Consider the following 13,411-nt stretch of genomic DNA (forward strand, 5'->3'; position numbering starts at 1 on the left):
AAAACCACTGTAGAAAACATGTTTATTAGACAAATTATACACAGAAAGCTTTGCCACTTGTAACAGAGGCCTCAGTTTGTTCCATTTGAATAATATGCAACACATACAACAAAATAGGCCTATATTAAATACTGTACATTATAATCAGTTGAAAATGATGTAATCCTGTACAATTCTATGTATGAAATAAAAAATGTTACAGGCATAGCAGGTTTTGCATGCTTCTTTTACGGAAAAAAACCTTGCCTCCTTTTTTTTGACAGATTTGGAAATTAAAATGAAATGAAGTTGAATGAAAATACCTTACCGTCAGAAACCGTGGAGAACTTCTTGTAATGTGATAGCGGCTAACTGAGTTTCACAGACTCAGATATTATACTCTATATCTTCTTTAAATCCAACAAAAAATTATCTGCATGTAAAATATACACTTTAATGTCTCTTCATTTACTCTAAATAAAAATCTTTAAACTGATACTAAATAAAATTGCTCCTATAGTCTTTCAGTAATCGTATCTTAAGAAAAGTACATCTAGAATGCTTGCGTCAAAACACTGTTGCTGTTCTCTACAAACAACATTTGCGAATTAGTCAGAGGATAACAAACTGAAAGCTCATTCTAAACGACTAACATTAGTAAATATTAATACAGTTTATGTTAGTGAAAACGATTGGTTTGTTTTCTGTCCTCAAAACGTGTTTTTTTTTTTTTTTTTTTAACTCTCACACCTCGATGGCCTTGTTTAAACAATGAGCACTTTAAAAAAAAATTAGATAAATAGTACCCCTTAACATTTACAAAATTAAATATTTCAAATAACCCCTCAAAAGTCGCCACCGTATCAGCGTTTTCAGATAGTAACAGGTTGAGGACCGACACTTGAAAAGTAAAAAAAGCCCTGTCTCCTAAGGCTCGTGTTAAGAATTCGTTTAAAAACCCTCTCATTCTTTGATTTCCAAAATCTATGACGCACAGCCACGAGATTGTGGCATATACAATGAAGCTATTCTGCACAATGTTTTTGTCGAATCCTGGAGTACGACTACAGAAGTGAATACAAACTCTTAATGGTGCAAATCAATGTAAGATGATGGCACTGAAGGAATTTCAAATCTAATCATTAAAAAAAGAGAAAACAAACTACACACAGCTCTGAACATTTTTTTGTTGTTAAAACTCTCTGACCAGACACATTCCACACATTAAAGATTCGTTATACTTAAAGTCAGTAAGAGACATTTAGTAGCATTTGTTCCACCCTCCCACAGTATAACTTTTTTTATTTTTTTTTTTATTTTGAAGTTCATTAGTCTTTTCCACAGAGTGTCCGTTTAAAGACTCAAAGTAGATCTCAACTTCAGGGAGATGGCAGAGAGGATGAGAGGTCTTTAAAAACACAGTCACTCGCTGTGAAGCTTCAGAAAAAAGCAGGTTGTTTTCTCTGAATTTAGCAGCGCCATGTTGAATGCGTCAGCTAGAGGGAGTACTGAACTTTAAACGAGCGCTGAGATGACGCAAAATTCAGTCGACGAGTTGACAAGATTCTTCCAAACTGAGTTATTGCAGATCTGGGAAACACTTGGCAGAGTCTTCTGCTTTTTTTTTCTTCCCGAAAAAAAAAAAATCTCAAAAAAGGTAAACATACTATCATTGAGGTCACCCCCCCCCCCCCCATGAAATCGAATGTGGCAAACAAAAGGCAAATTCATTTAGTTCACAGAAAAAATCTCCCGACAAACCACAACGACAATAATGAGCATTTTATTCCACCCTCGTCCTGTCGGCGAGTTCGGTTGGGACGAACGAGCTCCATCGCGAAGAGCAAAGCCAAGAGAAAACGACAACTGAAAAGGAACATTTGTATTTACATATATCTCTTTTTTGTTTTCAACTCACAGGCCCAGGAACCCCTGCAGTCTATATGGAGGTGCCCCTGTCCGGGTCGTTGCCGTAGCTGAAGTTGGGGGCCGGGGTGGGCTGATAAGGGATGCTGGACATTGTCTTGACAGGGCTGCGAAAGAAGCCGCCGTTGGGGGCCCGTTGCCGGAAGGGCCCCCCAGTCCGGTGGTCCTGCACGGCCCCGAAGGCGAAGCCGGCTGCCGCTTTGGCTGATAGGCTGCGGCTGAGAGTCTGGATCTGCTCGGGGATGAAGGTGGTGGTGGTGATGTGTGTGTTGCGGAAGTCGCTGATCTGCTCCAGGGCCTGCCGGGCGGCCGGAAGGGAGTCCATGTCCAGGGGCGTCAGGTCGATGGAGGAGGTGGAGAACTGTTTGTGGGGGCTCTCATCCTCCGTGCACAAGCTGTTAACCCGGTGATGAAGGTGCTCCAGGTCGATCTCCTTATCGTCCTAGAGGAGGGGAGAACGGGAGGAGGAAAGTGGAGTGGGGAGGGGTGCGGGAAGAAAATAAGGAAGGAGAGAACAACAGGAGGAGGAGCGAAGGTTGTTACAGGATCAGAGGAGAAAAGAGGTGTAAAGTGAAGAGAAGGGGTGTGTAATCATAAGAGCAGATACAGCGGGATGGGTTAGTGAAGCGGGATGGCGTGAAGTGGTTAATAGGGAAAGGGATGGGCGGTGGAAGTGGAGGTAGTGGAAATGCAGGCAAAGAAAGGCGAGAAAAGGAAGTAGGTGGTGAGCCAGAGAGATGGGAAGGAAGTGTTCGGATGCGGTTGGGAATGGATGGAAACATCGAGAACATTTAGAAGAAGGTTGAGGGTGTCGAAGGAGATTTAGCAGGCCCGATGAGGTTTTAGCATTTGCATGGTTAGCAAGACAGAAAAAGAGGGGGGGGGGGGGGACAAAATGAATACGGTAATGAAAACACATAAGTCTTAACTAGCACTGTCCTTGGACTGGTCGAGAATTATCAACAACATTAATGTCATTGCGTGACACATGGATCTTTGGATATGTAAATACAGTCTACAAAACCTTTCCACTTTCAAGCCATCTGAAACCACGGTCGATCTACTGTATATTGCATTTAACTAACATAACCACTAAACTATGTGGATTTCTTAAAACAAAAAACAAACTCACGGGGTGACGTGGGCTGACATTGTGGCTGAAGTGAGATAAATGGCCTCTGGATTGGACCAGCGGCAGGCAGCGTGGCCCTGAGTAAAGAGGGGCGGAGGGGAAACCTGGTCGGGCCGAAGGGGGCGGGAGGTCGGGGGCAGCTCGAAGGTACCTGTCCTACCACCACAGTGGAGGAATGCAGTATAAAAGGGGTGTAGGAGTGAAGGGAACAGGGATTGTGGGAAGGCTGTTACATGACAGGACACATTTGTGTTGTTTTCTGGAACTAACGAGGGACCATGTGCTTTTCGAAATACTTTGGTGTGTTTTGAAGATAATAAATACTACTTGCGTTTTTTTTGTGGGGCAGGGTAAGATTGCTCCAAATAGAACTCTAAACCAGAGATATGGATGTGACACTAGTGTAAAATCTTTAAACTAGTGGTTCTCAACCTTTTCAGCACAGTTATAATGGAGCTACATTCGGCATCTGTCCAACTTTGTGACACAATGTGAAACTGAATATCTGACAGATTAGGAACACGCATATCACCTTTGTCTTCTGAAGCACGTACACAACGCAAAGACCAATTGTTGTTTAAAACTTCAGTTAGGCTACATTATTGAGATCTATTAGTCTAGATTTATTAGACTTCACAAAGGCATGAGTGGTATGATTTAAGTTTACATTACATTTTAAAAAGTCTAATTATTGTTCTAGTTTGGCTAAAGCTGCATGTAAACACTTATTGTGAATATATCCTTTGAAATAACAAATGTGTTTGTTTAGAAACTAAGTCTGTCAATTCATTAATTATTAATTATAAGAACTCTGTATGCAGAAAAATGTCCTTTATATTTTCTTTAAAATATATTTATATATTAAAATATATTGATTTCTCTGCCCTATTGGAAGTTAAGTACAATATTTGATTATAAATCTTAAAATTTTAAATATAGACATATTAGAAATTGTTTTATTAATACATAAAAACGTTTCATTTGAAGTTTGCTGAGGCCACCCTGATTGAGAACCGCTGTTTTAAATGATATTTTACCTGATGCTGGGATTGAATACTGAATTAGGCACTTAGTGTGGCTATGCAACACCAATCTAAATATTGAACAAGTTTTGCAAACGCCAGCTGGGCAAAAGCTATTTATATGGGTTGCTCCACTCCAAAGCTACGCAGCTCAAATAACTGTTTGCGCTATCATTTCTGTATTCTTTTAGCCAATTTTGCCTAGTCTCTATGCAGCTTGGCACTAATGTGGGTTTCAGATCAAAAATTAAGATTGGTATTGAAAATAGCCATATTATAGCATTCCTGAGCAAAGTAACTGTAAATCTCAAGGTTTCTGGAAATAAATGGTAGCGACCTTCTTTGTAGCACCCTGCCGACTGCTCAAGTCCGTACAAAACGTATTGTAGTGCATTTGGTGCCGGGGCCGATTTCATAACCTACGTGGGCTCGAGGCTTGGAGAAGTGTGGAAAGAGTGTAGCTCAGTGCTGGCAGAAGACAGTTCGCGACGGGATGGCGAACGTGTGCCTCAGCTTGGAGTCGAGGGGTGTGGCGCAGCATGCAGGTGACAGGTGATTGGAGGAAGGCCTGAGCGTGAGCATGATGTCAGTCTGCGGCTCGTGACACGGCTCGTCTTGCCTCACAGACGGTCCGTCTACTTGTGTCTGTGTGCGTGCGCGAGCGCATGAGGTATGAGCGAACACATGAGGCAGGCAGATGAGAGGATGGGGAAGAGGTTGTTTTTAGAGAGGTGGGGGAATGAGTAGAAAAAGACAACAAACAAACAGTCAGCACACAGACGTTGTTTTTTTTTGTTTTTTTATGTCCAAGGAGCCAGATACCTGGAAGTGTGAGATGGTAAAAATGGCATTTTGCATTTCTCTCCCACGCCCGCTTTAACCCCTCAACACAGAGTACTTATCTATAAAACAAAATCAACAAAATAAAAGTTGTTTCAGGCTTTGACAGAAGAAGAATAACATGATTTTTTTGGTCTTTTCTGAAAAATAATCAAACATTTTCAGAGTAATGACTGACACAAAATGCTGTTTGGCGTTCGGCGGCCTCGGTTAATTATGCGGCTGCATGAGGTCTGACTTTCAAATATTCACTATTAAAGCCACCGTGAGTATAATTTCAATACATGTTCTCCTTTGTATAGGATTAAAAGATGGCATCATATGTTTTATTCCTTTTTTCTTGTTTTTAATATTGAAAAACAGTCGGGTATTTAAATGCAGACCTCATACTGTGGCCTAGAAACATAGAGGCACCGCAGGACTCCAGACAGCCACAATATCAATGACACAGCAGACATCTGAGGTGAAGAACTTTTCATCATTTAGTTTTTCAGCAATGATTAGGACACAAAGCTTGGCATGTGAAATGACTTATTCACACCACAAAACCTCCGGTTCTCTGGACCGCCTGCTCGTCCTCTCTGGATTGACAGGTGGTGCGCTATAAAAACTTGGGTGGCAATACGTAATTCATCACTATGAGTTTGAGCTCGCTTTGACGACTGGTCGTATCAAATTATTTCAGATCAATTGCGACACCACAGAAGGAGCCGTGACGGCGAGATCACAGAGAAACAGAGGAAACAGGGACAAACTAACACCATGGCATATGCAACGTGTGTGTGTGTCAGACACAGAGACACAAGCGTAAAGTCATTCTATTGTTCTGATGTGCAATGAACTCAGTGTTAGCCAGGTGTCAAGAAATATTACAAAGAAAAGAGGAAGCAGTCAGGAAGAATTAAGGATGTACCAAGACACTAGGACACACCAAACAAAGTTGCATCATGCTGAAAGATGAAAGAATGGTTTTTAAGATGTGCCAAAATGACAATTAGAAAAGACAAAATGAACTACAAAAATCTGTATTTTTTGCATTGTTTTCCAGTTAACCCAGGTGAAAAACAAGTACACTTCCATAATGCACTTAAAGTGCTCTATTTTCGCGCACTAATTTTGTACTTAATACACTAAAAATGATCCTTTAGTACTTCTTAAGATAAACTTAAGATCATCTAAGTGTACTCAACTGTGCTATTTTGAGACACCATGAATATGAACTAAAATGCACTTTTAGCATACTATCTTTGTATTTAAAAAATGTATTTAGCTACCACTTGTAGTACACTTGAACCCATCTTTCATTCACTAGTACACTCAAGTGTACTACAAGTGGTAGCTAAATACATTTTTTAAATACAAAGATAGTATGCTAAAAGTGCATTTTAGTTCATATTCATGGTGTCTCAAAATAGCACAGTTGAGTACACTTAGATGATCTTAAGTTTATCTTAAGAAGTACTAAAGGATAATTTTTAGTATATTAAGTACAAAATTAGTGCGCGAAAATAGAGCACTTTAAGTGCATTATGGAAGTGTACTTGTTTTTCTCCTGGGAAATTTATCCAAATATTCTTAAAATAAGATCATTTTTCATTAACTTGTATAATAACATTATTTCATTATTTTCTGAATACATAGATAATTTTACTGGAAAAATTAAAACAAAAATACTGTCCTTTTTGCAGTAAAGGAATGTGGATAAAACTCTGACATCTACAAGCTAAAGACCTTTAATTGTAGAACCAAAAACATCTGTGACATGATTGTGATATGTGCTAATTTTTAGTGTTTGTTTTGTCTGTCGCTTTTGGCATTAACACTTGTCGCTCGCTGAACCGTCCGTGTTAAAATGCGTGCTTATCAGCATGTCAGAGTGAATATTTGTGCAAAGCTCTGCCAAGCTTCTACTCTGATGGAACCGTCTGGAAGAGTGCTCCGAGGAATGAGCCCAACTCCGCATGATCCAACCACTGGGGTTCAAGTGTGATCAGAGCCAAAGCGCTCCACCCTACTCCTCAGAGAGAATCATCTCTGCTCAGTTTTATATCTTCAACTACACCACTATGTTAGCTGTAATTAATGACTAAACATGCTTACAGTATATACAGTACAAGGTCCAATGTTAACTCTCTGGAACAAAGGCCAATGGCAGGTGAATTTACAGGTTATAAATATTTATGATACAAGTGATTTTATTTTGCATTATTTAATATATATATATTTTTTTTTTTCATCCTATACTCGTATATTTGTGACAAAGTGTAATGTATTGTGCAGCATCATACAAAAAGAATATGCAATATTTTGCACATTATACAGTACCATTCAAATGTTAGAGGTCGAAATAATGTTTTGACAAAAATTTATAATTTTAATAATCTAAGATGTATTAAATTCATCAAGGGTGGCAATCAAGATATTTGTAATGTTACAAAAGATCTCTATTTTCTGTTTATTTATATTCTATTTTATAAATGTTGTTCTTTTGAAATTTCTATACATCAATGAACCCTGAAAATATTAAGCAGCACATATTTTTACTTTGATAATAATTATAAATGTTCCTTAAACATCAAATCAGCATATTAGAATGATTTCTGACAGTTGATGTGACACCGAAGACTAAAGTAATGGCTGCAGGATATTCAGCTTTGCCGTCACAGGAATAAATTCAATTTGAAAATATATTCACATAGAAAATTTAAATCGTAACAATATTTCACAATATTAATGTATTTTTTTACTGTAGTTTTGTTTAAATAAATGCAGCCATTGTGTGCATAAGAGATTTTTTTCCCCTGAAATATTAAAAAATTCTTACAAACTACAAACTTTTAAATGGTAGGGTATCATTTAATGACACAAAAGTGTTAAGATATCTTAGATAAAAATGCCCTGATAACAATTTGTTTACATACAAAAAATAGGTCAGACTATCATTATTACAAGTCGATTTAAACCATGTAATGTCACAATTCCCCCAGCCATTTTAATTCAGAGTTAAGTTGGACCACGTTCACATGCGAGTAAAAATTTGTCATTCAAATTCTTACAAGTCTTAAATCTGCTATTTGTGGCATGCCTTAATAATAATAATAATAATTAAAAAAAAAACCTAACACTATTAAATCCTGTTAAACCAACAGGATTAAATATGCTCATCTGCCATTTCTGGAAGAAACAGATGAATTACACTAATGTCAGAGCATTATGAAGACCAGCGGAGTGGGCAACAGCCTTCAGACGATCAGGGATGAAGGAGAGGGGCTCTCTCTGTGGGGTCACGAGCAGCCTGCTGCTGCCCCTGACAGATAAAAGCTGCTTCATGGCGGGAGGACGGAAGACAAGAAAAGGCCCCTGCCCACTGATCAAAAGCACTACGGAGATTGTTTTTCAGGTGGAACGCTGGAGATGAAATGCTGTGTTTTTTGGCCTGTGGAAAGTCTGATGACACGGACCGGAGGGGTGTGAGGAGAGGTCAGGCGTGTATGTTGTGGGGTGGGGGGTGATGGGACTCGGTTGGAAAAATGAGGGAGATGGGGATGTGATATCAGGAAAGGAAACACCCACAATATGACAGCTGCAGAAGATAACAAGGAGCTATAAACTCATCAAATTAAAGAAATGCGTCAAGAGCAACATCACAAAGGTTCATTCGCAGCCATATGCATGTGTTGTCACTGTTACAACAATGCTTTCATTTAAAATGCAATTGTTTAACTGCAGAGTGTGGGCTCATTTGTTAATTATCGTTAACTGGATGCCAAAGAACCATATACAAACAGTTGTAAAAACAAGAAAAACAATATGTGCAAACACAATCTAAACTGATCTTCACAAACTGAAGGATGAGATATTAAAGAAAAATTAGAGCCTTGTCAAAGTAATTATCCAGATATATGCAGCACATATATTTTCTAGCACCTGCTTATTTATTTATTTTTTTCTCAGCAGAGCTCTATTACAATTAATGTGCTTGACATGCAATTGAACAACATTGTGTTCTTTTTGGAGAGGTTCGCTTGTTTAACAAAATTAATTTGTTGAAAAAGTGCTTCGTCTGCTGTTTGTAATGCTGACTATTTCTCATTTTAAACTCTTGTCTTTTTTGTTGATGTTACTAATATCCTCCCAAGGCTGGGTGGTATGATGGTGTATGACCAGTAGAGATTTCTGCTTAACCGTTACATCCGTGTGGCTATCAGGATTTATGTTATTTACAATCAAAAATGATGTAGAAACTTATTAAGTTGTGTCTTTTATACTGGTTACAGTGGCCGAGCAACTTTGCAACTCAATATTATAGAATGATTTGAGGTCACAGGTGTGTATAACAGCTATTTTACAACAGCATCAAATGTAGCAATTTATGCAATATTATCTTTTAATTTGCAACCATAAATTACCAAGATAAATTTTTGAAGAGAAAATTATCAAATAAGATTAAGTATCTTTAATTTGTGAAGTATAAAATCCATTGCATTATCCAAAAAATGAGTATAGCCACATGGTTAATATAACAGTAATTAATATTAAAATGTATATTTTATCTTTATTTTATATAATTGTTAATTATTTTAATATTTTATATATATATATATATATATATATATTATTAACTTGATATAAACTCATATATCATAAGACTTTGGTCATACTGCTCATTTATATGCTCTTTTTTCCTTATTGATCTCTATTAAGTGGAAATTTAAGAGGAATTTCATTGCACTTGAATTTAAATAACAACTGGATCTCATCTGTTCTTGGGCAGTTGGAAAATCTCCCACACTCTTATGTTAATGATATAGGTTTATGTTCATCCACATCCCTACATTAACTGTCAAAACTCTCACCTCCTTCGACGGCACTCTGGAGCCCTTCCTTCGCGTCCACCAGGTCTCTACAGTGGCAATAAGACAGGAGAGCACCACACCGGCTGCTAGTACAAAGAAGACCCCAGCAAAGCTGTGGATGTCCAAGGCGCTGCCACTCTTTCGAGTGCCCACTGGAGAGTACAGGTCACACGGACTGTCCCGCGGCCACCACTTCAGCTTCAAGATGTCCATGTCTCCATTCTGCTGAAGCTCCAAGATCCTGGACACAAACATACAGATGATTCTTTTTAGTTAGGGGCCCTTAGACTACTTCAAACTGCATCTACATTATAACATTTACCCTGCAATACGGACAGTAAATAATCCATACCATGACATATTAGTCCAAAAAGATTTTTTGGACGCCTTGGACTTCCTAACAAAACAAGTTATCTAGCAGTTGATTAACTTTCAACAAATCACACAAAGACAAAGAAATATTTTTCTTTTTTAATTATTATAAACTATATGTGGCTCTCAACCAGGGGGACTCGGCAAAGCTTCCAGGGGGTCTCTTGAGTCAAGTAGGTTGAGAATCACTGATATTTAATTAAAAATGCTTAATGACAGCAATTCATTAAATATCTGAGGTCAGTAATTAATTAAAAACAATAACCCTTGAAAACGCATATTAAAATAAACTGATTAAAACAGGATTTTCATGAACATATGCAAAACTGAATCTTACAGAACTTTTTATACAGAATGGAGTTGAAAAGTGTGGACAGACAAAATCCTAACAATTTCTGTACATTTACAAAGAAAAAAAAAGAGACAACATAAAATTCATTATAACCCACCATCTAAAACTAGAGCATTTTTCTTCAGAACTACAGGAGAAATGTTCCCCTAAGTGAAGAATCATCCATTTGCTCAGAAATAACTTAGCTGCTTCAAGTCAGCTAAACTAAGACAAATATGAAGCTTCATTAGATAACTGAAGTGCTGCACTCCATGCCTGGACATTTACTACCGGCCTAAATATATGCATGATTATGCACAATTTTATTGTGTGTTGCATTACAGAAATGGACTGTGTTATAGATTGAAATTTGATGTCAGATTGCTTCATTCTTACACATTAATTGAACCACTGAGATCTGTGTAACACCCTATAAATAACTCGGAATGGTCCCCAGTCTATTCAGTGGCATCTGTTGCTGCAGTGACTGACTTTTTTCCCCAACACCAGGGGTCAGTGTCTCCTCAGCAATAATGGCAGGCTGCAGCGTCTAGCTCACCATAAAGAGCGAGCGTGTTCCGATGTATTGATGGCAGTTTGTACTAATACCAGTCCAGGGGCTGCAAATGAATGATAATGAATACAGGACACAAAGGTTTAGGAGAATTTGCCTCATTGATTGGCTGATCTGTATTGCGTGGCGGTCTTTCTCTAGCCTGATTGTCTGCAGTCAGGAGCCACTGCACTGTTTCATCCCCCGAGGAGGAGACTAGCGAGCTTCCAAGAGCCCATATTCACATCCAAACTGCAGCTGCAGCAAACACTTGCCCAAACATCCACACACGCAATGAAAATGTTCAGTATTCACAGTAACCCACGGAACTAGGCTATCTAAAACCCTGTTCGACATTTATTTAGAAAGCTATCCTTCATTTTTATAACCCTATCCCTGCCTCATAACATAATGCAGGAGTAAAAATGTCCTATTGCATTCAACAGATGGAGAATGACCCTTCCACATTCTGCTATGGACACAGCTCACAGGACTCACAACAAGGTGGGCCAATGTTGAGAGATTTGCTTTATAGACCACTTTTTAAATGTGCCAACAACATTTAGCCATGCAACACTGCCCACATATGTTTCTTCAGAGGTTTCAGGGTGCAATAGCAGAGACCTGAAAGCACAATGAGGACAATTCAAGAGAACAGCACAAAACATGCCAGGGGAGCTGTGATCCAGTGCCATTACAATGCCAAGTACTGTGACTGAGTAAGCAAAGATGTAATCAATGTCCCACTCATCTTTACAGGGCATTGTCCAAAATGAAAGCATTAGTTCACTCAAAAATGAAAGTTCTATTAAAAAAATAAAAATAAAAAAACAGCATGACAAATGCTTGGGAAGCCATACATTACCTTCATGTTGTTAATATTCACAAAATAATCAGGTATTGCAAACATAGGTTTTTACAGAAGGAATTACAAATAAGTTTGCCGTGACTGATTTAATGATAACTCAGCATGAGATTGGTGTAATACACTGAAAAAAGTCTAGAAACTATTTTCACTCAGAAATTGGCAGTGATTTCCAATTAATTACAAATAATTTGTAAGTAACACATTAAAGTAAACATGGAATTTTGAAGTAGAAAGACTTAAATAGTTTTTTCTTCTACAGTTTTTGTTCTAGTGTAGGAAGGATGTTGGAGGTGTATGACAGCAGTGTTGTTACAGTATTATTTCTAAACCATTATACTATTTATTAATATAAGCTTTTTCAGAATTGGCTTTTATTTTTTTATATTTTTCAAGTTTTCATTTTAACTTTAGTTTTAGAAATTTTGCTGTGCTTGTCATTTTTTCTAAATTTGTAAAATTATATATATATATTTTTTTTAATTATTATTTAGTAATTTAAGTACTTCAAGTTATTTTATTTCAGTTATTTGCCAAGGCAACATTTCAAATTGACTAATATCTAATATTATCTAATATTTATCTTTTATTTTATTTCAACATTATTTCAATTACCATACACAATTTTTAATAGTTATTTACCAATAACAACACAAACACTGTTTTTGAGCGAGGTTAGATAAAGGTTTCCTCATGGTGGTGATATATATGTACATTTAGCCATTTTAACATTGGAGGATATTCCAATTCATGTTTTCATTTTCAATGGTATTAAACTACTGTGATGAATGAGTTCTCAGATGAGATGTCTTGGTCTTCAGTAACAGCTATTCCTTTAAGACCTCATTTCCACTGGAGGTCACCACAGAACTACTACCATCATAGGCATATGGATCGGCCTACCCTTGAAAAATTAGTCTGTGGCATTTATGAGTGTTGCTATGATGGATGTGTCAACTCTCGTGGGCCAACAAGCCATGTGCTACTTCAGGGCTCAGATAATAGGTTACATCTGACCACACTGATGGGATGACAAGGAAGAAGCAATCATGAATGTAAAAGAATGCCTAGTGTAACCATTCTTAAGGAGACATTTTATTCTGTTCTACTCTTTCTGTAGAACAGAATAACCCGATATCTTTCAACCCGAGTCTAAAATAAGTCTCAGCCTTTAAGGATTCCTATTAGAAAGCTTGTTTCTGACCTTGTGGTTTTCCGGCAGCTGGTCCTGAGCAAATTAGCAGTCTCGGTGCTTAATGAATTAACACCCTGGTGTTTTTAACAAATGAGGAGCGCTGCGATCCACAGGAATTAACACCAGGCTCTTTTCCTGCGAGAATCAACTGTCCAGTTTTGCCCTTGAGGATACGCCACATGTTTGTCTTCAGGAGTCTCAGGAGAGACATGACAGTAGACATCTCAGAGGGGACCAGATTTTACCTTGTTTGTTGAGAAGATAAGCCCACTAATGGCCATATGCTGAAAGGTTTTTTTAGTTTTTTTTTTAGCATGCTCACTTTTGCTAAACTTCTCTA

General features: G+C 37.8%; 1 protein-coding gene across 1 annotated transcript; it reads right to left on the bottom strand.

Annotated features, from left to right (window-relative positions):
• Nucleotides 1-724: 724 nt before the first annotated feature.
• LOC306849625 (glutamate receptor ionotropic, delta-2-like) lies at nt 725-9,990 on the bottom strand. The gene is made up of 2 exons (XM_079384795.1): nt 9,756-9,990; nt 725-2,347 (listed from the first exon to the last, which is right to left on the bottom strand). Exons 1-2 carry the CDS (start codon nt 9,966-9,968, stop codon nt 1,919-1,921), a joined length of 642 nt encoding a protein of 213 aa, XP_079240921.1. The 5' UTR covers nt 9,969-9,990; the 3' UTR covers nt 725-1,918.
• Between the last annotated feature and the right edge of the window lie 3,421 nt (nt 9,991-13,411).

This window comes from Barbus barbus, assembly GCF_936440315.1.
Source record: "Barbus barbus genome assembly, chromosome: 29".
Classification (NCBI taxonomy): domain Eukaryota; kingdom Metazoa; phylum Chordata; class Actinopteri; order Cypriniformes; family Cyprinidae; genus Barbus; species Barbus barbus.